This window comes from Halichoerus grypus, chromosome 9 (assembly GCF_964656455.1).
Source record: "Halichoerus grypus chromosome 9, mHalGry1.hap1.1, whole genome shotgun sequence".
Lineage (NCBI taxonomy): Eukaryota > Metazoa > Chordata > Mammalia > Carnivora > Phocidae > Halichoerus > Halichoerus grypus.
The window spans coordinates 101,909,347-101,936,840 of NC_135720.1; the positions used below are offsets into that span (position 1 = coordinate 101,909,347).

Sequence of the window (27,494 nt, forward strand, 5' to 3'; positions counted from 1 at the left end):
AGAGAGACACATAAGTGTATTTTCCTGAATTAGAAACAAAAGTATCTTGGGTGCCTGGGTGGCTCAGTTGGTTAAGTGACTGCCTTCGGCTCAGGTCATGATCCTGGAGTCCTGGGATCGAGTCCCGCATCGGGCTCCTTGCTCAGCAGGGAGTCTGCTTCTCCCTCTGACCCTCCCCCCTCTCATGCTCTCTCTCTATCTCATTCTCTCTCAAATAAATAAATAAAATCTTTAAAAAAAAAAAAAAAAAAGAAACAAAAGTATCTTGAGATAAAGTAGAGAAGTAAAAATAATCTTCAATATAATCTAGTGCTGGCATTGATAATCTGTGTTATCTCTTTATTCTTAAACTTTTAAAACTAAAATGTATTCATATCTGTCTTAGTATGGACATTCCATTACAAGGGGACAGAATATATGATAAATGATCTTTTAACCCATTTCTCAGTCCTTACATGAATCAAGTATTTTGCTCATTTATCTTCTTTTAGTTTTATTTTTCTATTTTGGCTTCATAGATTTTAAATTTTAATTAATTTCTACTCTATCTATCCACACATAAAATGCATACACAAGTTTCTTAAATAGTTTCTGAAAACTGTATTGGCAACTTTTTTTTAAATGTACCACCCTTCTACATGTTAACTTACCTGTTTCTTTAGAGCTCCTAACTGTAAATGAATCTAGGTCTACTGATTTTGGTCTAAGTGGTAACTGTTCAGAATCTAGCTTTGGTTTTGATACTGGCTCAGTTTCAAATTTTGATGAATTGGTAGAAACTTCCCCATTAATCCTGAAATGAGAAAATCAAACATATGTAGAAATCACTTGTATGTGAATCATAACCATTTTTTAACATTGCGAATTAATGACACTAAAGATGTTACAGCACAATAATTTTTCTTTCTGTTCCACAAAATTATTTCCATAAACATAAACCTTCCACAATAACACTAAACATAATAAAATCAGAAATGTAAAAACAGCCTAATAGGTGTGTATTTACCTAGTATGAATATAAATCATTTAACAGAGAATCATTATAGTCTATAGAAAAAATCTGGAAAACAAGTAATTTAAAAATTATTTTGACATTTAGAAAAGCAATACAGGGGTGCCTGGGTGGCTCAGTCGTTAAGTGTCTGCCTTCGGCTCAGGTCATGATCTCGGGGTCCTGGGATCGAGCCCCGCATCGGGCTCCCTGCTCTGTGGGAAGCCTGCTTCTCCCTCTCCCACTCCCCCTGCTTGTGTTCCCTCTCTCGCTGTGTCTCTGTCAAATAAATAAATAAAATCTTTAAAAAAAGAAAAGCAATACAGCCATTTATGTCAAAGGCAGGTAACCAATAAACTAAATTAGGTAAGTTAACTAAATTAAAATTACCTAAATTAAAATTAGGTAAAACTTACCTGGCTATAGGAGGTGGTGGAGGGACTGGTTTTTCAGGTCGCTTTGGGTATACTGTTCCTGGAGATCTCAATAAATTATTGGCTTTGGTGGGTGGAGTAGGCTTCTTAGGTGGGACTTGTGGTGCGGCTGGTTTAGAAGGTTTCTGTTCCAGTACTGACTTTTCATCTGGTTATTTAAAAATATTTAACAAGTTATTAACAATTATTTGGGTTTTTCTATTTCTTAGAGCTCACATCAGGCTGAAAATGTGTGAAACAGAGAAAGACATTATCTGTGTATGTGTTCACTGTTTAAAAGTTATAATTTAATAAGCTTAAATATCTAAAAAAGCTTACTTTGGTGGGAAGGAGGACCACTAATAAGCTTCTGAGCAACAAATAATGCCCAGTTCTTAATGTCTTCTCAGCATCCTTTGTTTTTAGGGGCGGTATACTATATATAATCACATATGATTTTACTCTAAGCAGAGGACAATATTATCTATGCTTAAATCCAAACCATTTGCTGAGACTAAAGTATAGGAAACTAGTGACATTTAACATACTTATTTAAAAATAATCACAATGACAAAGGAAAATACCCAATGTTAAGAAAAACAGGCTAGCTTGACTAGTCACAGATGAGAAAATTAACAGGCTTGTATTTATAATCCTCACAATTGTACTCGGAATATATTAACACAATTTCATTGTTTCCAGTTTATTAACACCATTAATAATTCTATGAACTAGGGGCGCCTGGGTGGCTCAGTCATTGAGCGTCTGCCTTCGGCTCAGGTCATGGTCCCAGGGTCCTGGGATCGAGCCCCACATTGGGCTCCCTGCTCAGCGGGAAGCCTGCTTCTCCCTCTCCCACTCCCCCCGCTTGTGTTCCCTCTCTCGCTGTGTCTCTCTGTCAAATAAATAAATAAAATCTTAAAGAAAAAAATAATTCTATGAACTAGATAAGAAAATATGCTGGAAATAAACAACACTGGGAACGATTTTAAGCCATGTTAGTAAAAACAATTTTATCATCAAAAAGGCATGGTACTATACACAATGACATACTTGGTTCCTCATCTTTCAAGGTACTAAGGACAAATATTAAAATTGACACACACATGTGACTCTTAAACACAGAGAACAAACTGGGGATTGCCAGAGGGGAAATGGGTAGGGGAATGGGCGAAATAGATTTTTTTTTTAAACTGACAGTTGCACACATACTAGATATTCATGATATAGCAGTCAGCAAAAATGTGTCTAACGCATATATGCAAAAATAAGAAACTCTTAAGTGCAATACTGAGTAATTTTCAAAATTTACTTGGTCTTTGTAAAGAATGTCTATCACAGGACCACAAATAATTTCATGAGATTTCATATCAATCAGAACTGATGACTGTGAATCTTGAACAAACATACAAGCCATGGGTAAACCCCTGGTTCAAAATAGTTAGATTTAATCTAACAACAATGAAAATACAAATTACCATTGTTTCAGTTTTATCATTTATGTATAGCTTCCTTGGATCATTTGAAAATATAGCTTAAGTCTATTAAAGCCATGGTCATCATGTTGTACAAAAATCCACTTTCATATGGCCTCAAAGTAAATAATGCATCATATAATTACATCATAATAATACCATCCAATTCTAACTATAAGCCAACAGAGCTATCTGTATCATTTATAATAGTCAACCAAATCTCTAGAAAATGTTAAGAAAGCTGTTTTATATAAAATATCAGGAAAAATATTGAAGGTTAAATAGAAGTTCACTGATTAACTGAACATACTTCTTTTAACAGATATGTAACTAAAAGCTTGAAATCAGGGCGCCTGGGTGGCTCAGTCGTTAAGCGTCTGCCTTCGGCTCAGGTCATGATCCCAGAGTCCTGGGATTGAGCCCCACATCAGGCTCCCTGCTCCGCAGGAAGCCTGCTTCTCCCTCTCCCACTCCCCCTGCTTGTGTTCCCTCTCTGGCTGTCTTTCTCTCTGTCAAATAAATAAAAAAAACCTTTAAAAAAATAAATAAATAAATAAATAAATAAATAAAAGCTTGAAATCAATTCAACGCTGTAGTTTATTCTAAAATAAAAGAACACATTTAAATATTCACAGAAATCAAAGGTGATAAAACTAAGATTCATCATTTCTGGTATAGCCATGACTAAATCAACAATAGTATATTGATATATAATACATGATGGCAATGTATTTGGGAACTAGGTTTTATCTACCTTTATTGAGGTGAAATTTACCTAACAATTTAAAGTGAACAATTCAGTGCCATTTAGTAAATTCACAGTGTTCTGCAACCACCACCTCTATCAAGTTCCAAAACTCTTTCATCACCCCAAAAGAAGAGTCTGGTTCCCACTGTTCAGTTACTCCCCATTTCCTCCTCTACCCATCTCCTGGCAACCACCAACCTGCCTTCTCTCTCTACAGATTTGGTATTCTAGGCATGTCATAAACATGGACTCATATAGTATGTAACATTCTGTGTCTGGCTCATTTCACAATAGTATAATGTTTTCAAGGCTCATTCTCAATGTAGCGTGTATCATTATTTCATTCTTTTTGTGATTACATAACATCCACTATATGTATATAGCACAACTCATTCATCTGTTGACGGGCATATGGGTTTTTTCAACCTCTTGGCTATTACGAACAATGCTATAAACATTTATATACAAATATTTGTTTGAATATCTGTTTTCCATTCTTTTGGGTATATATGTAGGATCACATAGTAATTCTATGTTTAACTTTTTGAGGAACTACCAAACTCTTTTTCACAGCAGCTGAAACATTTTACATTCTCATCAGTAGTGTATGAAAGGTCTATTTTGTCCACATCCTTGTCAACAATTGTTATTTTTCATTTTTATTATTATAGCCATCCTAGAGAGTGTGAAGCAGCTCACTGTGGTTTTGGTTTATATTTCCCTAATAATTAATGATACTGCACATCTTCTCACGTGCTCATTAGCCATTTGCATATCTCCTTTAGAAAAATGTCTATTTGGGGCGCCTGGGTGGCTCAGTAGTTAAGCGTCTGCCTTCGGCTCAGGTCATGATCCTGGAGTCCCAGGATCGAGTCCCGCATGGGGCTCCCTGCTCCGCGGGAAGCCTGCTTCTCCCTCTCCCACTCCCCCGACTTGTGTTCCCTCACTGTGTCTCTCTCTCTGTCAAATAAATAAATAAAATCTTCTTTAAAAAAAAAAAATGTCTATTTCAATCCTTTGCCCACTTCTGGACTTTTTGCTGCTGAGTTGTTATAACTCTATATATCAGAACACCAAATCCGTTATATATTCCTGATACTGGATATAGGATTTGCAAATATTTCCTCCCATTCTGTGGTGTATCTTTTTACTTTCTTCATAATGTCCTTCGGTGCACCAAAGTTTTTAATTTTAATGAATTACAATTTAACCGTTCCTTTGTTGTCTGAGCTTTTGGTGTCATATCTAAGAATCCATCGCCAAACCCAAGGCCATGAAGATTTAGCCCTATGTTTTCTTCTAAGAGTTTTAGTTTTATACCCCTTATATTTAGGTGAATGATCTATTTTTAGTCAAATTTTGTATATGGTATGAGGTAAGGCTTCAACTTCATTCTTTTGTATGTGGATATCCAATTGTGCACAGAATTTTAGTTTAGCTAGACATTCACCAAAACCAAGAGGAAATTTAGACTAAAGAAAACACATCTTGTTAGTTTTTCAAATGCCCAAAGGAAGAAATATGTAAGGTACAGACGTTATAATTTAAGATAGAGAAAAGAATTATCGTAAGTGTATGGAGAAAATTTTTAACTGAAAGCACCTAAAATATATGGCAGCTAACAAAATACAGCAAAATAACTGAAATATGCCCTATCTTATTTACTACAGAATATAAAAATATATTACTAACACTATATGTAATAAATTCATCCATTTGTTAATTCAGATGAAGATTAGTTCCCCACTGCATAAATAAGAGTAGAAAAACAATTCTCAAAAAATTAAAAATGGAAATACCATATGATCTAATAATTCCACTACTAGGTATTTACCCAAAGAAAACAAAAACACTAATTTTAAAAGATATATGCACCCTACGTTTATCACTGCATTATTTACAATAGCCAAGATATGGAAGCAACAACCTAAGTGTCCATCAATAGACAAATGAATATGGAAGATGGGGGGGAGGTGTACGTACATATACACACACACACACACACACAGAGGAATATCATACTTATAAAAAAGGATAAGATCATGCCATTTGAGATAACACTCATGAACCTAGAGAGTATTATGCTAAGTGAAATAAGTCAGACTGAGGAAGACAAATAGCTTATGGTTTCACTCGGAAGTGGAATTTAAAACAATAACAAATGAATAAACAAAAAGCAGAATCAAACCTATAAATACAGAGAACAAACTGATGGTTGCAAAGAGGGGAGGGGTGTGGGAGGTTGGGCAAAATGGGAGAAGATGACTGGGAAATACAGGCTTCCAGTTATAGAGCGGGTATGTTACAGAAATGAAAAACACTATAGTGAAGTATGGAAACAGACGGTAGCCACATATGTGGTGATTATAGCATAAGGTATAAATCTGTTGAATCACTATGTTGTACACCTGAAACTAATGTAACATTGTGTGTCAATTATACTCAAATTATTAAAAAAAATAGAAAAATAAAATAATTATACTGGCACCAAAGCATGAATGGATTACGAATGCATAAATTCAGACTGAAAAAATCAAATCCATTCTTTATCAATTGTTACTCAAAGATGTGTTAGAGAAAAACACAGTACTATCCAAAAAGTAGGAAATGAATTTTTTGGGGGGGGAGAGAAAGAGCACACTCATGCACGTGTAGTATAAGGAATGGACAGAGAGGAGAGAGAGAATCTCAAGCAGGCTCGACACCCAGCCTAGAACCCAACACGGGGCTAGACCTCATGACCCTGAGATCATGACCTGAGCAGAAACCAAGAGTCAGACGCTTAACCAACCCATCCACCCAGGTGCCCCGGAAATGTATTCTTTTTTTTTTTTTTTAAAGATTTTATTTATTTATTTGAGAGAGAGAGAACGAGAGACAGAGAGCATGAGAGGGAGGAGGGTCAGAGGGAGAAGCAGACCCCCTGCTGAGCAGGGAGCCTGATGTGGGACTCGATCCCGGGACTCCAGGATCATGACCTGAGCCGAAGGCAGTCGCTTAACCAACTGAGCCACCCAGGCGCCCATGGAAATGTATTCTTAATTGAATCTATTTTCCTAACATTTTTAGAAAACTTAAGGACAAAAAAAAATCTACCCATATTAATCTCACTGAAATAACTTAAACTGAAGGATAACATACTTTCAGAACTGTAAGTACAAAGCTCAAGAAATTATCATCACATGAACACACATGAATAACCACCACTCAGGCCAAGAACTGAACGTTAGCCACAATAAGTTCCCATCATGCCCCTTCCCAATTCCTACACAACTGCTCCCACCCAAAGGTGGCTTCTAACCCTATATAGATCACTTCTGCACATCAGTAAAATCCTAAGATTCAAGTTGTTGCATAGTATCTTGCTTGGCATGTGAATATACTTCAATCTATTTATCCATTCAACTGTGAATGGACATTCGTGTTGTTTCCAAATAAGAGCCAATATAAATAATGCTACGATAAACTTTCTTATTTGAATCTTTGGTACATACACACAGCACATTTCTGCTGGATATATAACTAGGAGTGCCAGTGCTGGGTAAGAGGGTATGAATATATTCAACTTAAAGCCTCCAGATTAGATATAACAATTTGCATTCCCACCAACAGTGTATGGGAGTTCTGCTAATCTGAATCCTCACCAACATTTGGTATTGTTAGTCTCCTTTTCAAAACTTCACCCATTTGGGGGGCACCTGGGTGGCTCAGTCGTTAAGCCTCTGCCTTCGGCTCGGGTCATGATCCCAGAGTCCTGGGATCGAGCCCCATATCGGGCTTCCTGCTCTGCGGGTGGCCTGCTTCTCCCTCTCCCACTCCCCCTGCTTGTGTTCCCTCTCTCGCTGTGTCTCTCTCTGTCAAATAAATGAATAAAATCTTAAAAAAAAAAAAACAAAACACTTCACCCATTTTGGTGAGACTCTTACTTTGCTTTAAATTGTATTTCCTTGCTGAGTAATGAAATTGAGTAACTTCATACTTTGATGAAGTATCATATTCAAGGCTCTTAGCTGCATTTTATCAAGCTGTCTTTTTCTTACTGATCTGTAGAAATTCTTTATATGTTCTGAATATAAGTACTCTGTCATTTATCTGTGTTGTAAAAAATCATTTCCTTCTCTGTGACATAACTTTTTATCCCCTACGTGGTGTCTTTGTAAAAGACACTCCTAATTTTAATGTAGTCCAAAAAGTCAATCTTTTGTCTTACAGTAATGTCTTATATATCCTGTTAAAGAAATAGTTCCCAAGGACACAGAAATACTGGTTTATAGTATCTTGCAGAAAATTTGTGGAGCCATCATCCACTTGGAACTTTTATGCCTACTGTAAGATAGGTAGGTAGGTATAAGGTATTATTAAGTAGGTGTAAGGTTTAAGTTTTATTTACTGAAGAATGCCCTTTATCACTTCTTTACAGTGCAACTTTGGTCATAAGGCAAATACCTATTTCTGGATTCAAATTTATGTACTATGTGAGACAGAGATTAAGACTTAGTTCTTATATGAATATCAGTATCATTTACTCCATCTTTACTGCAAAGGCAACTTCTCTTTTTAATCACATGGCCTTAATTAAATGTCCCTCTTAATAAGCTTCTTGCTATCCTGTCTACTTTGTCAGCTATTAATATAGTTAGACCAGCTTTTTTTTTTTTTAGGCATTTGCCTGGCATATTTTTGTCTACCCTTTTAATTTAATCATTCCTGAATTCTTCTCATTAAGATATGTCTCTTGTTAGCAGACAATGGTTGGATTTTTTTTTGAGTCTAATAATTTTTCTTTTAAATGGAATCTTTAGTCCATTTACATTTTCTGTAATTACTATTATTTTTTTCTGGCTTGGTCCACTTCATTTTTTTCTCCTTTCTTGCCTTTTTGTATTTTTGTTATTCCACATTCTATTATCTTATACATTATTCTATTTTTTATAATTGCCTAGAGATTACAGCACATATCCTTTCATCATATATAAATTTTTCTACTGCCCTAACACTTCCACTCCATTTACACCCTACTGTCTTGTTGCACTTTTATATCCATAAAAGCCCAGAAGATATTGTTTCTTACAGTCAATATTTAGATTTACCTATTTAAGCTTTTCTGTTGCTCTTGCTTTCTGTTTCTCCAAGTTGACATTTGGAATTATTTCCATTCTGCCTATAGTACTACCATGCTAGTGATAAATTCTCTCAGATTTGACTGGCCTAAAAATGCCTTTATTTCACCTTTTTTTCTGAAGATATCTTCACTGGCATTATACTTCTAGGTCAGCAGTTATTTCCTTCAACACTTTGGTGACATCATTCCACTGTCTTCTGGCTTCAATTTTTTTTTCCACTGAGAAGCAACTGTCAGCCTTATTTTTGTTCCTCTAAAGTTAATGTGTCTTGTTCTCTGGCTGCTTTCAGTATTATCTTATTTTTTGTTTACAGCAGCATGACTATAATGAGTGTATGGAGTAGTTTTTTTTTTATATATCCAGGCTGGGCTCCGTATTATTTCTTGATTCTGTGGCTTTTTGCTTTTTATCATTTTTGGAAGTCTAGAAACCATTGTATCTTCAAATAAGGTTTCTAGTCCCTGTTCTCTCCTCCCCATCTGGATCTTTGAGTGCAAGACAAAGATGGGATTCCAAGGAAATATATATATGAACAACATGTTTGAATTGTACAGGCCTACCTATATACAGATTTTTTTAATACAGTGTTGTAAATGTATTTCTTCTTCCTTAACATTCTCATTTTCTTAATAACATTTTCTCTTTAGCTTACTTTACTGTAAGAATACAGTATATAATGCAAAATATGTGTTAGTTGACTGTTTATCAGTAAGACTTCTGGTGAACAGTAGGCTATTGGTTGTTTTTGGTGAGTCAAAAGTTATATGGGAGGGGCACCTGGATGGCTCAGTAAGTTAAGCATCAGACTCATGATTTTAGCCTCAGATCATGATCTCAGGGTTGTGGGATCACCCTACCTCAGGCTCTGCATTCAGCATAGAGTTGGTCTGTCTCTCTCCTTCTGCTCCTCTTTCCACTCGCACGCTCTCTCTCCCCAATAAATAAATAAAATCTTAAAGTCCAGGAGTTTATTAAGGTATCTCCTTTTATCTGGGCCCTGAACTCTAATTTTTGTCTCTCAAACCCTAAAATATATTGAAAGTTCTTTTCACAGGCTCAGCTACCACTTTCCAAATTGGCAAATGCCTCAAAAGGAAACACAGGCTCAAATGCTGGACTTACTCTACTGGGCTCCCCTCCTCTCCTAGATCTTGACCCTATAATTTCCTGTACCCTTCACAGCTTTTCTACATCTAGTATGTATGTATATATTTCATACAACCCTACCAGTTGTTCTCAGATCATTCTCTGCCTGCCTGTATGGTCACTCATCAGTCTTCTTCCAGAGTTCCAGTTCATCTAACAACTTCTTAAATGTACACAGATTCTAAGACTCCATGCTGAACCCTCTTCCTATTCTCATTTTAAGCAACCATCTTGAACATATTACCCGTATCCATACATTTAATAGCTAAGTTCCAAGACAGCACCTTATAAATAAATGCTTAATATAAACTCTCAGCCAAGATTCATCCCAAAGTTCCTATATTCATATCAAATTCCATGTCAAAAGCTGAACTATATGTATTTTCCACCAGAAACTGTCTTTATTTTATAATTCATACCTCATTTCCCCATCCTCACAACCCTTGGGATTTAGTCAACAAGATGTACTAATATAACACCTAAGCCACCTTCCTTATGGTATAGCCTAAATATATGTCAACATCTCTAGCAGATAATATGGTTGATTAACTCAAATCTATCCTACCTTCATATGATTACACCAAGCTAGTAAGTGCACAACATTCATTTTGTAAGACTTATTGGCCTGGAATTGAACATGTACCCAAAATTGGTCCAAGAAACTGAAAAGGACTTACATTCTATGGTTCTGGAGAGGTTTTCCTCTCTTTCCTATCAAATGGACAAGATATCAAGTTGCCCTAATTGTCACAGTCAGCATTCTTGTGACCTCAAGGGAAACCAATCTGAAGACAAAGTAGACACTAAGGATGGCAAATGGAGAGAGATATAATCCAAGTCCAAAATGAAATTATTCGGTGGGGGGTCATATGACTCCTCCCTCCAGACTTCCAATTATATGAGACTGTTTCCCTATTGTTTCAGTTTGAAACAGTCTTTGCTCTTAAAACATTCCAATTTCCTTTTTATCCACACCACCACCACATCTATTCAAATAATAGCAATAGAACAGTTTCAGAAAAACATATCTGAACATGTCACACCAGTTTTTAAAAAAATATTGTGTATTATTACATAATAATTATTGTAGTGAGTATTCCTTATGCATTATATACTTACTTTGCAAGAAACCATAGAACCAATGTCGAATAAAATTCACACACACACACACAGACTCTACACCTTGACCCCATGAGGTTTAGTCAAATGTACGAAAAAAAAATATGCACAAAATATCTAAACTAATATGTGACAATACTGAGAAATATCTACTTTTAGAGCAATAAAGAAAAGACTAATGTCAAGGAGGTGACATTAAACTGGACATTTTAAGCTAGAATCTGAAAAATGAGAAGGAACCACATATAAAAAGATTCTGAGGGGAGTGCAAGACAAAGATGGGATTCCAAGGAAAGGATACTTATACCATGTAACTGGGAGGGAAAAAAATTCATTCTATGAACATTATAGAGTGGGGGACCCTACGACACACAGTCAACAAGTAAAGAGAAGTATGGAATATATTAGAAAACCCAACAGGGGGCAACATCCCTCAAAATCTGGTAGGCTAAACTAAGGCTAATGTGGTCAGTTTTGAGACTATACTATACTATACTATACGCTAGAGTTTTTTCCCCAAATGCAACAGGAAGTATTCAAACACAGTAATAAGTTCATGTCCCATGAGTCATAATACGACTGACACATATTTGTATGAAACATGCACATACACACTTTATTTCCATAATATAAATTCTGAAACCCTTATCACTACTTTAAATCTTTTTTGGAGCAGGGCAAGATATAAACAAATAGCTAAATACAACTTCTTGCCATAGCACTGAAACACCTTTTATGAATCACACAAGTGATTATTAATTTTGTCTTCAGATTAGAATCCCGTGGAGAGCTTTAAAAACACTACAATGAGTTCTACCCTATAAAAATTCTGGAAGAGGATCCTTGGCATCAGCCTATTTTTAAGAGACACCCATGTAATCCTAATATACCACCAAGACAAAAACAACTGTACCAAGCGACCTTTCTAGCTTGATTTCTTACAATTCTTTTAGTTACCTATAGCCATTTCCTGAATATGTTATGCTTTCTCTCATTCTTTTCACATTCTCTTTCTGTGGCCTGGAATCACCTTCTCTTTTCTAGTCAACACATTATGCTCATTTTCTAAGTCTCTGAATAGTTACAATCTCCTCATTATTGTGCATATTAACTAGTCAACTAGCAATTGTCAGAATATCATTTGAAACAGAAAAAAAAACAATAAACAAAAAAAAATTAATCTTCCTAGTGACTGGCAGAAGCCAGCTGCCTCACATATACACACGGATTTTGCAAACTGTTAATGCATGTTTAACATTTGACTAAAAATCTGTTTCATGTGTGGGTTAAGTATAATAAAGAATATTTGCTACTTCTTTTTTAATTTTATTTTATTATGTTAAGTTAGTCACCATTCATTACATCATTAGTTTTTGACGTAGTGTTCCATGATTCATTGTTTGCGTTTATTTGCTACTTCTTAAGAGGTCAAGATTATTTTTAGGTTCAGACTGGAATGATTCTTTGTAGAACATTAGAGACAAGTACTGTTTTCTTTTTGGTAAGCATACTAAATATATAATACAATAGAGTCCTGCCACAGCTCTCAACTCAAGAGTCCATGCGCTCCAGATTGTATCACAGATGAAAAGGCATTTGAGTTCAGTACCTCCAATAATAACTGCCGTGAAATGAGTCTTAAACACACAGATCTTGATTTTAATTCCACACGAAACTGTACTATACCAAAATTCCAGAGCACATAATAATTTAAAAGCATATTTTGAATACTGATTTCCAAATCTCTCTGTAATATGAACAATACTGACTATCCATAGGCAGCATATGAATTGGAAAATCTACAACTTTTTATTACATTTCAATTTCATTAAAATTTTACTCTGCATTCCTTTTATTGGCTCAAAGGAAGAAGAGAACACTCCTAAGCAAAGATGTAAAGAAGACAATACCTCAAGACTTCCATTTCAGGCAATATGTTGAATTATGTACTAAAACCTATTTTGCCAACTTAGAATTGAATGTAAGGTAAAATTATCTCTCAAGAACAAGGAGAAAAAATTCTAATAAAACATCCTACCACTAGGTCCTCCATTAAAGGATATTTCAAATAAAACATTTCAAATAAAACGTCCTACCACTAGGTCCTCCATTAAAGGACATTATTTTTAAAAATTATATATAGCCTATACATATAAATAATTTTATACTACATATATAGTTTATATAGATACATATAGCTTATATAATTTTATATATATATGGCAGAAAGTATGAAATGCAAACAAAGTACAAAGAAAGCAGCAATGAATATGAACAAACCCAAACACTGGAAGGGAATCAGCAGCATGCAGATGGTGGTTAAGCCATGAGCCTTTATATATATGACTGTCTAGGCAATCAAGAATAAGACAACAAAAGATCCAACTCCGATAGTCCTTATTAATGCTTAGTTCAGTAACTGAACAAATGAATTAATGATGCTATTGGACCTTTGTGTGGGAACCAGCAGCAGTCACACAACCTTTTGCAAGAGACAAAATCTTAGTCAATAAAGTATAACTTTTTCAAGGAGATAGGGTAAGATTCACAATTCAATTTACTGGGGTTGGAAGTCCCAGAAATCAGCCAACTAGACCCTCAAAATCTGTAGTCTCCTATATTAGCAGTGAATTCCTAGCATGTAAACATTTTCCTAGCAATAGTAACTTGTCCCCCTTTAATGCCAGATACAGAGACAAGAAAACCTCAAGAACATCCACTAGCACAACTCTCCCTTCCCTTTCTGCTAATTATGAAACAATATTGCCATTATTAACATATTGGTGTTTAGTTCCTGCCTGGAGGTGTGTACCATCTGGTTATGTTCTGCTTATGAATCAACTGAAAAATAAGACAAATTCTGTCCTTTAAAAACCTGCAGATATAGAAACTGGAAAAAAATGTTCCTCAAGCAAGTGAATACAGATTCACTGCCTCTACTAGTAAAAGTATTAAACCAGTCTGGGCTTTAGCAGCCCATTACACCCTTCCTATGGATATGACTGGGACCACGGGGGAGAACATGTACATAAAGGTAACCATTTAAATGATTTTATAAGCCTAAGAGCTTTGCTTACATTCTCTCCTACACATATACATGTCTCTCTCCCTGTCACTCCAAAGTAAGTATCAGTTGCTCGCTTCCTCTCATATATATTTCATATCAAGAATACAAGTCACTGAGAATGAAGTGGGCTACTGAAAGGTATGTCCAAGAAACTTTTTCCAAAAAGCAGGAGAAAAACTTGTGCTCCAAAGTGTTGATGTTATTCTTCTAATGAAGCACACTATGGCCAGCATTCAGGTACCTCTGAGAAAATAGGGGGCAGGAAACTACTAAGCAGGTTTGAGAAAATAAAAACTACATGGTGGCCTGGGGCAGGGAATAAACAATCAAGATTTATTCTTAAGATTTGAAAAGTATCCCATGAGACAATGGGGAGTCACTTAAGACTCAAAGGTAATAGGGTAATCAGGTTCACGTTTTCTTAAGATTTTTATTTTTATTTATTTGCCGGAGAGAAAGAGACAGCACAAGCAGGGGGAGCGGCAGACAGAGGGAGAAGCAGGCTCCCTGCTGAGCAAGGAGCCCAAAGTGGGATCAGGACCTGAGCTGAAGGCAGACGCTTAACCGATGAGCCACCCAGGCGTCCCATGGTTCATGTTTTCTAGTAGCTCCTTTTCCCCCTCTGCTCAACACAGCAGAGCTTTTCAAAGTGTATCTTCTGTAGAATTAAGATCATAACAGAGATAAAAGTCATGAACACACATGCTGGTGGGATATCCTGTATTTCCTCTCAGAAGGTTTAACGCTCCTCAAATTGGCCCTGGCCATGGTCTGAACAAGCTCCCCCTGTTGAGGGTGGAAAAAGGGTAGAACTTTGTGTTTAATTTTATTTAAAAAGAAAGACTTTAATCTATACCAATATTTAACACTCAGACTGATACTAGTTCTCTCTCCCAATGCACATCTCCAAAGCTTACTAGGCAAAGCACTGACATTTTTTCTATTCCTTGAACCAGATTTAGGCATGTCAGATTAATGAGAACATTTTGAAAATATTAAGAATTGTTTCCCTCATTTTACATTTGTCCTATTTCATTAATTAAAAAATCCTTATATTTGCACACAAATCTGAAACCAACACTTAGTTTAAAAAAAAAAAAGTTTTAAAATCTTTCCAATGAAGAATTTTGGTGTTATTGACAAGATTTAAAAATAAGAAAAAAGGGCGCCTGAGTGGCTCAGTCGGTTAAGCGTCTGCCTTGAGCTCAGGTCACGATCTCAGGGTCCTGGGATCGAGCCCCGAGTCGGGCTCCCTGCTCAGCGAGGCTGCTTCTCTCTCTCCCTCTCCCTGCTGCTTCGCCTGCTTGTGCTCTCTGTCAAATAAATAAATAAGATCTTTAAAAAAAAAAAAAAGAAAAAAAAGTCTTTTATATTTATTTAAATATTTACCATTTCTGGCATTATTAGTTTCTATTTATCCAAATGCCCATATAACATCATTTTCCTTCTGCCAAAAAGTACTTCCTTTAACATTTTCTGTGTAGTACATACAGGTCTGCTGGCAACAAGTTCTCTCGGATTTTGTCTGAAAGCTTTTATTTTGCCTGCACTTCCTGAAAGGTATTTTGCTAGGTAGAAAATTCAAGGTTGAGAATTATTTTCTTTCAGACTTTATGCTTTTCTTTTTATCACAGCTTTTCAATGAACTGATTATGATGTTCCTTACGTGGTTTCTTTTATGTTTCTTCTGCTTTGAGTTCACGGAGCTTCTTAGATCTATGGGCTTACAGTTTTCAATAAGTCTGAAGATTTTTCAACTATTATTTCTTCAAATATTTTTTCTGCCCCATTCTCTCTCCATTGATTCAGGGACTCCAATTAGACATATGTAAAACTACTTAACAGGGCCTGTGGGTGGCTCAGTTGATTAAGTGTCCAACTCTTGACCTCAGCTCAGGTCTTGATCTCAGGATCATGAGGTCAAGAAGCCCTGTGCTGGGCTCCACGCTGAGTGTGGAGCCTACTTAAAAAAAAACAACTATTTGATATTGCACTCAAGTTACTAATGCTCTATTCATTTTTTTCTAGTACATTTTTTTAAAAAGTAGGCTCCACACCCAACATGGGGTTTGAACTCACAATGCTGATATCAAGAGTTACGTGCTCTACTGACTGAACCAGCCAGGCACCCCTCTAGCACATTTTAGATAGTTTCTATTGCTGTTTCTTCCAGTTCACTAATATTTCATTCTATAGTGTCCAATAAGCTGAATTCCATGCAATGTTTTTCATTTCTGATACTGTATTAATTCATCTGCATAAGTTCAATTTGGGTCTTTTTATATTTTCCATTTCTCTCACCATCATGCTTGTGTTTTCTTCTACTTTCTTGAACACATGGGATACAACTCTAATAGCTGTTTTAATGTCCTTACTGCTATTTCCATCATCTCTTGTCATTTCTGGGTCTGTTTAAGTTGACTAATTCTTCTTCTAGTTACAGGTTGCTATTATCCTGGCTTCTCTACATTCCTGGTAATTTTTTTTTAATCAGATAATGGACATTGTGTATTTTACACACGTGGCTGCTAGATTTTGTTACACTCTTTCAAACTGTATTGAATTCTGTTCTGGAATTAGTTCCATCTGCTTCCAAGGTACATGCAAAGAAACCTTTAGTCTAAGGTGATACAATCTTTTATAGACTCTATCCTATTCCTTATGAAGTCTTTCCACTGTGCCTTGTGGGAACATGAGCTATTAGTGAGTTCCAGAAACTGCTTCACCAAATGCTTTCCAGCAGTTATTTCTCCAGCTATGGAAGTTTCCTTTCTTATGTGTGTAATTCACAGTACTCAGCCAAAGCTTCATGGAAAGCCCTACAAAGATCTCAGAGTGCTGTCTGTGCAGTTTCCTCCATTCTGGAACTCTGCCCCACACACTGTAGCTGCCTTGGCCTCCCTAAACTCCTATCTCCTATTTCTGCAATTCTGCAGGAAAACTGGGCTCTGTTGGGACTTCTTCCTTTCTGTTGCCTGTAAACTGCTTCTAGACAATGAGGTAGGGTAATTTTAGGGCTTGCCTTACTTTTAGTGATAACTTCCTTCAGTGATAACAATCCTATGCTGTTGTCCAATATCTGAAACCACTTTTTCATGTACTTTGTCCAGTTTTCTAGTTGTTTAACTCAGGAGGGCAAATTCAGTCCTTGTTACTTCATCATGGCCAGGATTTTGACCACATAAATGATATAAAAATGCATCACCTTCTAGTTTGTTTATAAGATCACCTGATTTCAGGGAATATGGGAAGTCACTACTAAATTTTAACAAAATCCCAATCTACTTGATGGAGGAGACTATAAAAGGAATATCATAATGTTGGTAATGAAGCCAACAACACAGTTCTTACATGTAGTTCTACATATCTTTATAGAACGAGTCTTTCATGTAGGACAGGTATTATAACCAGGTACCAAAATAAACTGATCCAAGACTCAGACCTAACAATAGCCATATTACACCTGAGATTAAGAAATACTTCAAAGAATAAATTTTTTTTGCATAACAAATAAAAAATTCTCAAATGTAAAGAAAAAAAAGAATATAATAAACTTCCATGCTGAGCACAGATAATGAGAAAGAAATAAAGCTATGAAAGTACATGACATGTTCAGGGACAAGAGTGTGATTACTGTATTTAGTGAATGAAAAAGAAGATGATAAAAAATTGTAATTTGGGGGTCAGTTCCCAACAACACCAAAAGCTGGCCAGGATAAGAAGCAACAGGAGTTCTCATTCATTGTTGATGGGAAAATGGTACAATTTGGAAGATAATCTGACAGTTTCTTACACAACATACTCTTAACACATGACCCGGCAATCACATTCCTTGGTTATTTACCTAGGTAAACTAAACACTTATGTCCCCAGGATACCCAGACAAGGATGTTATTTATGGTAGCTTTATTCATACCTGACAAAGTTTAGAAACAACCAAGATGTCTTCAATAGGTGAATCTGGATAAACTGTGCTATAGATAGTCAATAGACTATTAATCAGCACTAAAAAGCAATCAGCTATTAAGTCATGAAGACATGGAGAAAATTTAAATACATATTACAAAATGAAAAAGCTATATACTGTTATGATTCCAACCACACGACATTCTGAAAAAGGCAAAACTATGGAGACAATAAAAAAGATCAATGGTTGCCAGGAGCTGAGGGAAGGGAAGGATGAAATGAAAGAGCAAAAGATTCTTAGGGCAGTAAGACATATTCTGTAAGATATTACATTACACATTTGTCAAATTACACATTTGTCCAAACTCATAAAATGTACACCAGGAGAGAACTCTAAGATAAACTATGGACTTTGGGTGATAATGTGTCAGTGAAGATCCATTCTGGTTCAGGATGTTGATAGTGGGGGAGGCTATACATATGAGGGGCAAGGAGTATATGGGAACTCTCTATACTTTCTGTTCAATTTTGTTGTCAATCTAAAACTATTCTAAAAAAGTCTACTAAAAATAAATGAATCTGGCAACAATATGAAATATAAGCCAGACAAGGGACTAAAGTGAGAGAAATCAGCTAAGAGAATAAAGGAACACTGTAGGCAACACACAAGGATAGGCAGAAACAATACTGGCAGTAGCAACAGAAGCACTCTAAAACAGTGTTCAAGTTGTTGCTTGTACAGTTGACCCCTGAACAACACAGGGAGTTAGGGGCACCAACCTCCCACACAGCTGAAAATCTGAGTATAACTTCTGACTCCCCAAAAACTTAACTGAAAGTCTACTGTTGGCCAGAAGGCCTTACCAATAACATAAACATTGAATTAACACATTTATTGTATGTTATGTGTATTATATACTCTATTCTTATAATACAGTAAGCTAAAGAAAAGGTTAATAAAATCCTAAGAAAAAATACATTTACAGTGTTGTATCATATTTATTGGGAAAAAAATTCATGGGCAAGTGGACCTCTGTGGTTCAAACTGGGTCATGCCGCTCAAGGGTCAACTGTATATATAACCTAGTATACTAGATATAATCATTGCAGATCTTTCTACACAAAGAAAAGTAATTATTTTCTCCAAATTAATAATAACAAAACAAAATGATGTTTGTTTTTTTTTTAACAAAATACATGTGTACCTTGGAATAACTTTGCAAGTTTATATGACAAATATATGCAGTGAAAATTAGATAATACACAACAAATCATGTCCGTGTTTTAAAAGTTAGAACTCACCTAAGAAATTTTTTTAACTTAATTAGGACTCTAAAAAAATAATTAAAATATAACTATTTAATGCTTAGTGTTCTTATTTAACGAACTATAATGAAACACTACATTCTTACTGAAGTAATGGTTTAACTTTTTAATGAATGTAAACTGGTATCAGTTTGAGTGAAATCTTAACTTCCTATCAATCTTGACAAACTACTTCCTCCCAGAAAACTCCAAACATTGCTAAATACTGAATAGCTGTTAAAAATCAATGTAAATCATTCAGTGTGGAGAGATATTATTATTTACAATGACAACCAAAGGGAGAATTACTTTTCTGAAAGTGGAAGAATTAGTCTCACCTTTTTCTTCTGGCCTTATAGGAAAATACTTCTTCTCTGTAGCTATTAGCTCAGGCTTTGGAGCTAAGGAAAAAAAAAAACAAAGTTAATACTTAAAAAAAATAGTTTAAAAGCACAAAGACAATTATACTACTAAACAGTACAGGTTAGTTTTAAAATAACATCAGAGGAAACATGGCTTAACAGAGGAACAATGTACCAGAATCACTAGACTAAATACTTAATCCTGCACCTACCACTATTACATGACTAAGTAGTTACTTTGTGGTCTCAGTTCTTTCTTTGTCAAATGAAGGAGTTCATATCATCTACAACACCACTCTCCAGTAGAAATTTCTATGATGATGGAAATATTCTATTTTTGTGCTATCCAATATTGAGTATGGAGACTTGAAATGTTACTACTGTGACTGTGAATTCAATTTTTTTATTTTATTTAACTTTAGTTAAATTTTAAAAGCCCAAATATGACTAGTGACTAAAGAGCCTCCAACACCAACTTCTATAAAAATTATTTTTAACTTATGCTTTACTTGTTCTGGGATTAGGTCAGCAAATACAAAGCTGAAAACTTGGGAGCAGGAAGAAGGACTTGTATTATTTTAAAATAAAGCAAATCTTCCAAGAAAAATAATTGTACTTCATTTGTAAACATCAGAAATTAGGGGCTAAAATTTACAGAAATAGACTAAGAGCCAGATTATAAAACTGTAACTCTGGAAAAGTCTTCTAAGAATACCATAATATATTCAACTGCTTAAAAAAAAAATAAAAATAAACTGTTCTAGTTTGCTTAACCCACATAGTCTGAAGAAATACAAATTAGTATTTAAATGAGACACTAACAAATGGATTTAATGTGAAAAGGTTAAATTACTAATTGGCCAGATCAATATATTAAGTATTCTATCTAAATACATTTGACAAGTTATAACTAAAGTATCCAAATTACTTTTAAGATCCTATTTTCAGTTTATACTTAAAAAAATACTGATATTAATATATGTAAACATTTAATTTTTATATATTTCTAAAGTTTGTATATATCACATCATATATGGTTTTTGCTAATATAAGTGGTTTATACTTAAAACCCAATTTCACCATTTTATAACTTGAAAATATGAAAAACAGCAAACTGAATAATGCGTTTCTTACCTACCTGGACCTTTAGCAGGTGGTGGTGGTTTCTTTGGTTTCTATTAAAATAACAATGGTGAAGATACATGAACACTTACATGTTACATATTTATACTTAAATTCTGATTAATAATCTAAATTGAAGGAATATCTGTCCTCATCCCATCCCTGCCAAAAATTATAAAATAAAAAGATCTTAACAACCAAAAGGTCACTGACAAAAAATTTAATCTATCAGAACAAATGCTGGGGCGCCTGGGTGGCTCAGTCCTTGGGCGTCTGCCTTCAGCCCAGGTCCTGATCCCAGAGTCCTGGGATCGAGCCCCACGTCCGGCTCCCTGCTCCAAGGGAGGCCTGCTTCTCCTTCTCCCACTCCCCCTGCTTATGTTCCCTCTCTCGCTGTGTCTCTGTCAAATAAGTAAATAAAATCTTTAAAATAAAAAAAAGAACAAATGACTTCTTGATCAAAATTCAAGTATGTCAAAACTCACCAGTGAGTTTGGTAAACCCCAAAATACCTTAATGATAATCAAAACTATTCATGACTGCCTCCCCTACTTTAAGATTCCTAGGCACAATTTTACCTCCCTTTAACAACTGAGTAGTACGGGGAAGGAGAGGTGGCGGGAAAGGAAGAGAGAGACAGGTTTACAAAAAAAAAAAAAAAAGAGTAGCTTATACACTTAATTCTTCAGAACTCTCAAAGAGAAGATTTAAAGCAAAGGTCTGTGGGGCACATGGGTGGCTCAGTCAGTCAAGTGTCCAACTCTTGATTTCGGCTCAGGTCACAATCTCAGGGTCGTGAGACTGAGCCCCACATTGGGCTCCATGCTCAGCATGGATTCTGTTTATCCCTCTCCCTCCCCTGCTTGTGCGTGCACACACACACTCTTTCTCTCTAAAACAAATAAATAAAACCTTAAAAAAAAAGGTTTATTTTTCCTCAATTTATTCAAATTCTCTTGGGTTTATAAGCATTCATTTCTTTTTTTTTTAAGAGAGAGAGCAGGGGGGGAAGCAGGGAAGAGGGAGAGAGAGAATGTTAAGCAGACTCCACACCCAACGTGGAGCCCCACATGGGGCTGGATCCCACAACCCTGAGATCGTCACCTGAGCCAAAATCAAGATCAGACACTTAACTGACTAAGCCACCCAGGCACCCCAGTGTTCATTTATTTTTAAGACTTAATTTAGTGATTTAAAAAACTTGAAATATTCCTAAGCATGTGAATTTGGTTTTCCCAAATTAAAAAATAACTGAGAGTCAATGCTGTATAAACACCAGATAAACCCCCCCCAAAATAATTTGTTCATTAGGCATTAAAATAAAGCACCCTGAAAGGCTGAATAAATACTGAATGAAATCTAGCAAAAGAAGGACCTCAGACAGCATTAACCCATAGAGCAACCTCTAATAATTTACTTAACTACATAAAGACTACAAGGTTAGAAATTTCTACATTGGCTTAAATAAAATACGGTAGACTGTCTTGCTCTGGGTGTCTGCTCTCTAACTCAATTAGAGAAGCAGCAAAGTGGAGGCAGTCCAAGATGGTGGCACAGGAAGACTCTGAACTGACTTCCTCCCACGGACACAGTAAATTTACACCTACATATACAGCCATTCCTCCTGAAAAAGTGAGGGTGGATTGAATAGCTTCTACACAACAAACAACAGAGGAACCACACAGAGAACAGTAGCATACAAGATAACAACACAAACCACACCCGATTCAAGAACCTGCAGTAGGGAGGGATATCACTGAGGGTCCCAAGCTGACTCACCTGCCCTGAGGCACAGAAACAAAACAGCAATTTAAAGGGCAGCTAGACTACAAATGAAGGAAATCCATTTACTAACTCTAGAGGCTCTGCCAAATGAAGGAACTGCTGGAACTCTTTCCAGGGGTCAAAGACGCCTGCAAGCGCCACTGTTGATGTTCCCCACACCCATACTTGACAGTACTGATGAAAAGAGTCCAGGTACTCTAGCTGGCCTGCTATGACTGCCCCAGCAAATCTGGGCCCCCAAGCCCAGAACAGTTTCAGCTGTCCCACCATGGCAATCCACTGCCCTGTGCCAGCCCCAGCTCTAGCCATCACAACAAGGTGGCCCCAGAAGCTCCAGGATACGCCAGGCCTGCAGCCAATAGCTCAAGCTCTCCCACCAGTGTGGCCCTGACACAGAGTACATTGGAAGCCTTCCCATGCCCACACCTGCTCAAGTCATCTGCCAAGGAGCCTGGGCCAACTCTAGCCCCAGCCATCCTGCCAAAGTGCCCTGGTGTAGCAAGCCCCAGGGCACCCCTAGCCCATGTCTACTCCAGCTCCAGCTGCCCAGCCAAATCCCCTTGGTACACACAGTCAACAAAGGAGACATTCCTATACAAGCCCACTCCTTCAAGACCAAGAGGTAGCTGTTCCACCAAATTTACAGACAAAAACACAGAAAGACAAACAATATCCAGAGAAAGAAGATGTTCAAAACAAGAGAACAATATAGAATAAGAGAGATAAATAGCTTTCTTGATAAACAGTTCAAACTAATGGTCATAAAAATGTTCACTGAACTTAGGAGAAGAATGAAGGAATACAGAAAGAAACCTTAACAAAGAGGTGGGAAATATAAGAGATTACCAAAGAGAGGGGGTGCCTCAGTCGGTTAAGCATCCGACTCAAGTTGGGCTCAGATCATGATCTCGGGGTCAAGAGATCGAGCCCTGGTGTCATGCTCTGTGCTGGGCATGGAACCTGCTTGAGATTCTTTCTTTCCCTCTGCTCGCATGTGCTCCTCCTACCCCTGCTCGCATGTGCTCTCTCACTCAAAAAAAAAGTCACAGAGCTGAAAATTTCAGTAACTGAACTAAAAGTACACCAGAGGGCATCAAGAGATTAGAGGATAAAGAAGAATGTATCACTGGAAGGCAAAATAGTGGCAATCACCCAGTCAGAATAGCAGAAGAAAAAAGAATTTTTAAAAAATGAGAATAGTTGGGAGCGCCTGGGTGGCTCAGTCATTAAGCGTCTGCCTTTGGCTCACGTCATGATCCCAGGGTCCTGGGATCGAGCCCCACATCGGGCTCCCTGCTCAGCGGGAAGCCTGCTTCTCCCTCTCCCACTCCCCCTGCTTATGTTTCCTCTCTCTCTATGTCTCTATCTGTCAAAAAAAATAAATAAAATCTTTAAAAAAAAATGAGAATAGTTTAAGGGACCTCAGAAATGACATCAAGTATACTAACATTCACATTATAGAGGTTTCAGGAGGAAAAAGAGTAAGAAAATCTATGTGAAGAAATAATGGCTACAAATGTTCTTAACCTAGTGAAGGAAAGACATCCATGTCCAGGAAGCAAAGAGAGTTCCAAACCAAGATGAAACCAGAAAGAGCCACACAAAGATATACTATATTTAAAATGCCAAAGTTAAAGAGAAAATCTTAAAGGTAACAAAAGAAAAACAGTCACATATAAGGGAAACCCCGTATCAGCTGATTTTTGCAGCAGAAACTTTTTGTGGGCAAGAAGGGAGTGACAGTATACATTTAAAAACCTGAAAGGCAAAACTCATAACCAAGAATACTCCACGAGGCAAAATTATTCACAACTGAAGGAGAGATTTCCCAGATAAGCAAAAACTAAAGAAGTTCATCACCACTAAAAAGGCCTTACAAGAAATGTTAAGGGTCTTCTTTAAGTAGAAAAAAAGACCATAACTACAAATAAAATAATATATGAAAGAAACAAAATCTCACTGATAAAAATAAATATATAATAAAGGCAGTAAATCAGCCACTTAAACAGTATAAAAGTTAAAAAACAAAAATAGTAAAATTTACTATAACTACAATAACTAGTTAAGGGATACACAAAATAAAAAGATATAAAGTAAAACATCAGAACATAAAACATGGATCAGATGCGGGATAAAAGTTTAGTGCTAGAAATACATTTGACTTTAAGTAACTATTAGCTTAAAATAGACTGCCATATATAGGTCAATAATACAGAAACCTCGTAGTAACCACAAACTAAAAGCCTACAGAATAAACACAAAAAATAAAGAAAAAGGAGCCCAAATATAACACTAAAGAAAACTATCAAACCACGAGAGAAGAGACCAAGAGAAGAAATGGACAGAGAAAAGCTACAAAAACAAACAGGAAACAATTAAAATGGCAGTATGTACATACATACAAATAATTACTTTAAATATAAATGAACTGAATGTTCCAATCAAAAGACACAGAGTGGATGAATGGATAAACAGAAAACCAAGACCCATCTATATGCTGTCTACAAAGACTCACTTCAGATCTAAAGACACAGACTGAAAGTAAAGGGATGGAAAAAGATATTTCATGCAAATGGAAACAAAAAGAAAGCTTATGTAGCAATACTCATCAGACAAAAGAGACTTTAAAGACTGTAGGAAAAGACAAAGGGTATTATATAATAAAGGTGTCAATCCAAGACGAGGTTGTAACATTCATAAATATTTATGCCCCCAACACAGAAGCACCAAAATCATATATAAAGCAAGTATTAACAGACATAAAATTGACAGTAACACAATAATAGTGGGTGACTTTAATACTCCACTTACATCAATGGATAGATCATCCAGAGAGAATATTAATAAGGAAACACTGGCCTTAAACAACACATTAAACCAGATGGACTTAATAGATATATACAGACGATTTTATCCAAAAAACTATAGAATACATATTCTTTTCAAGTGCACATGGAACAGTCTCCAGATGTGAAGCCACAAAACAAATCTCAAAAAATTCCAGAAGACTGAAATCATAACAAGTATCTTTTCCAACCCCAATGGTAAAAAATTAGAAATTAATTAACAAGAAGATACCTGGAAAAAAACACAAACACAGGGAGACTAAACAATGCTACTAAACAATCAATGGGTCAACAAAGAAATCAAAGAGAACATCAAAAAATATGTTGAGACAAATGAAAATAGAAACAACTTTCCAAACCTATGGAACACAGCAAAAGCAATTCTAACAGGCAAGTTCATAGCAATACAAGCAAGCCTACCTCAAGAAATAAGAAAATTCCCAAATAAACAATCTAAATTTACACCTAAAGGAACTAGAAAAAAAAAAAAAGAACAAAACCCAAAGTTAGTAGAAGAACAAAGACCAGAGCAGAAATAAACAAAATAGAGATTAAAAAACAAAAGACAAGATCAATGGAACTAAAAGCTGACTACTGAGAAGATAAGCAAAATCAATAAACCTCTACTCAAAAATCATCAAGACAAAAAGAGAGGACCCAAATAAATATACAAGAAATTAAATAGAAAAAATTACAACTGACATGACAGAAATATAAAGGATCATAAGAAATTACTACAATTACATGCCAACAAACTGGAAAACCCAGAAATGGATAAATTCCATTTATGGATGAATTTCACTTTTCTAATAATTTATCCATTTCCTCTGGGTTCTGAGACTTGATTACAAAGAAATAGAAAATGTCAATAGACCAATTACAAGTAATAAAATTCAATTAGTAATTTAAAAGTCCAGGACCAGACAGCTTCATAGGTTAATTCTACCAAACATTTAAAAAGGAGTTAGTAACTATCCTTCTCAAATTATTTCAAAAAACTAAAGAGGAAGGAATGCTTCCAAACTCATTTTATGAGGCCAGCATTACCCTGATATCAAAACCAGTCAGACATCACAGAAAAAAAAAAAAAAATTTACAGGCAGTATCTCTGGTGAACACAAATGCAAAAATCCTTAACAAAGTATTAGCAAACTGAATACATCAAAAGGATCATACATCATGATCACTTAGGATTTATTTCAGAATGATTCAACATCTTTATTTTTTTTTTAAATGAGAGACAGAGAGCATGAGAGGGAGGAGGGTCAGAGGGAGAAGCAGACTCCCTGCCGAGCAGGGAGCCCGATGCGGGACTCGATCCCAGGACTCCAGGATCATGACCTGAGCCGAAGGCAGTTGCTTAACCAACTGAGCCACCCAGGCGCCCCTGATTCAACATCTTTAAACCAATCAACAAAATACACCATTTTAATAAAATGAAGGATAAAAATCCTATGGTCACCTCAACAAATGCAGAAAGACCATTTAAAAAATCCAACATCCATTTATAAAAACTTTCAACAAAGTGGGTATAGAAGGAATGTACATCAATGTAATAAAGTCCATACATGACAAACCCAAAGTTAACATCACACTCAATGGTAAAAAGCTAAAAGCTCTTTCTCTAGGATCAGGAACAAGATAAGGATGCCCACTCTCACCACTTTTCTTCAACACAGTACTGGAAGCCTTGGCCACAGCAATTAGGCAAGAAAAAGAAATAAAAAGCATCCAAATTGGAAAGGAAGAAGTAAAACTGTTCACTACTGGAAGACAACATATATATATACACACACACACACGTGATGTATACATACACAATGGATTATTACTTAGCTATAAAAAGAATGAAATCCATAGATGGACCTAGAGGATAATATGCTAAGTGATGTAAGTCAAACAGGTAAAGACAATACCATATGATTTCACTTATTGTGAAATCTAAAAAACAAACAAATGAAAAAAAAAAGCAAAAAAACAGAAACAGACTCACAGATATAGGAAACAGACTGTTGGTTACCATAAGGGGGAAGGGGCTAGGGAGCAGGTGAAATAAGTTGAAGGAGAGTAAGAGATACAAACTTCC

At 35.9% G+C, this 27,494-nt stretch overlaps 1 protein-coding gene across 1 annotated transcript in view; it reads right to left on the reverse strand.

Moving 5' to 3' along the window:
* Window positions 1-27,494, reverse strand: part of CD2AP (CD2 associated protein) — a 133,481-nt gene that overhangs the window by 22,477 nt on the left and 83,510 nt on the right. Inside the window, exons 10-13 of the mRNA XM_036110581.2 lie at window positions 20,794-20,830; window positions 19,632-19,694; window positions 1,408-1,573; window positions 651-793 (exon numbers count right to left, since the gene is read on the reverse strand). Of these exons, the coding sequence (XP_035966474.2) occupies window positions 651-793; window positions 1,408-1,573; window positions 19,632-19,694; window positions 20,794-20,830 (409 nt within the window). The remainder of the gene's footprint in view (window positions 1-650; window positions 794-1,407; window positions 1,574-19,631; window positions 19,695-20,793; window positions 20,831-27,494) is intronic.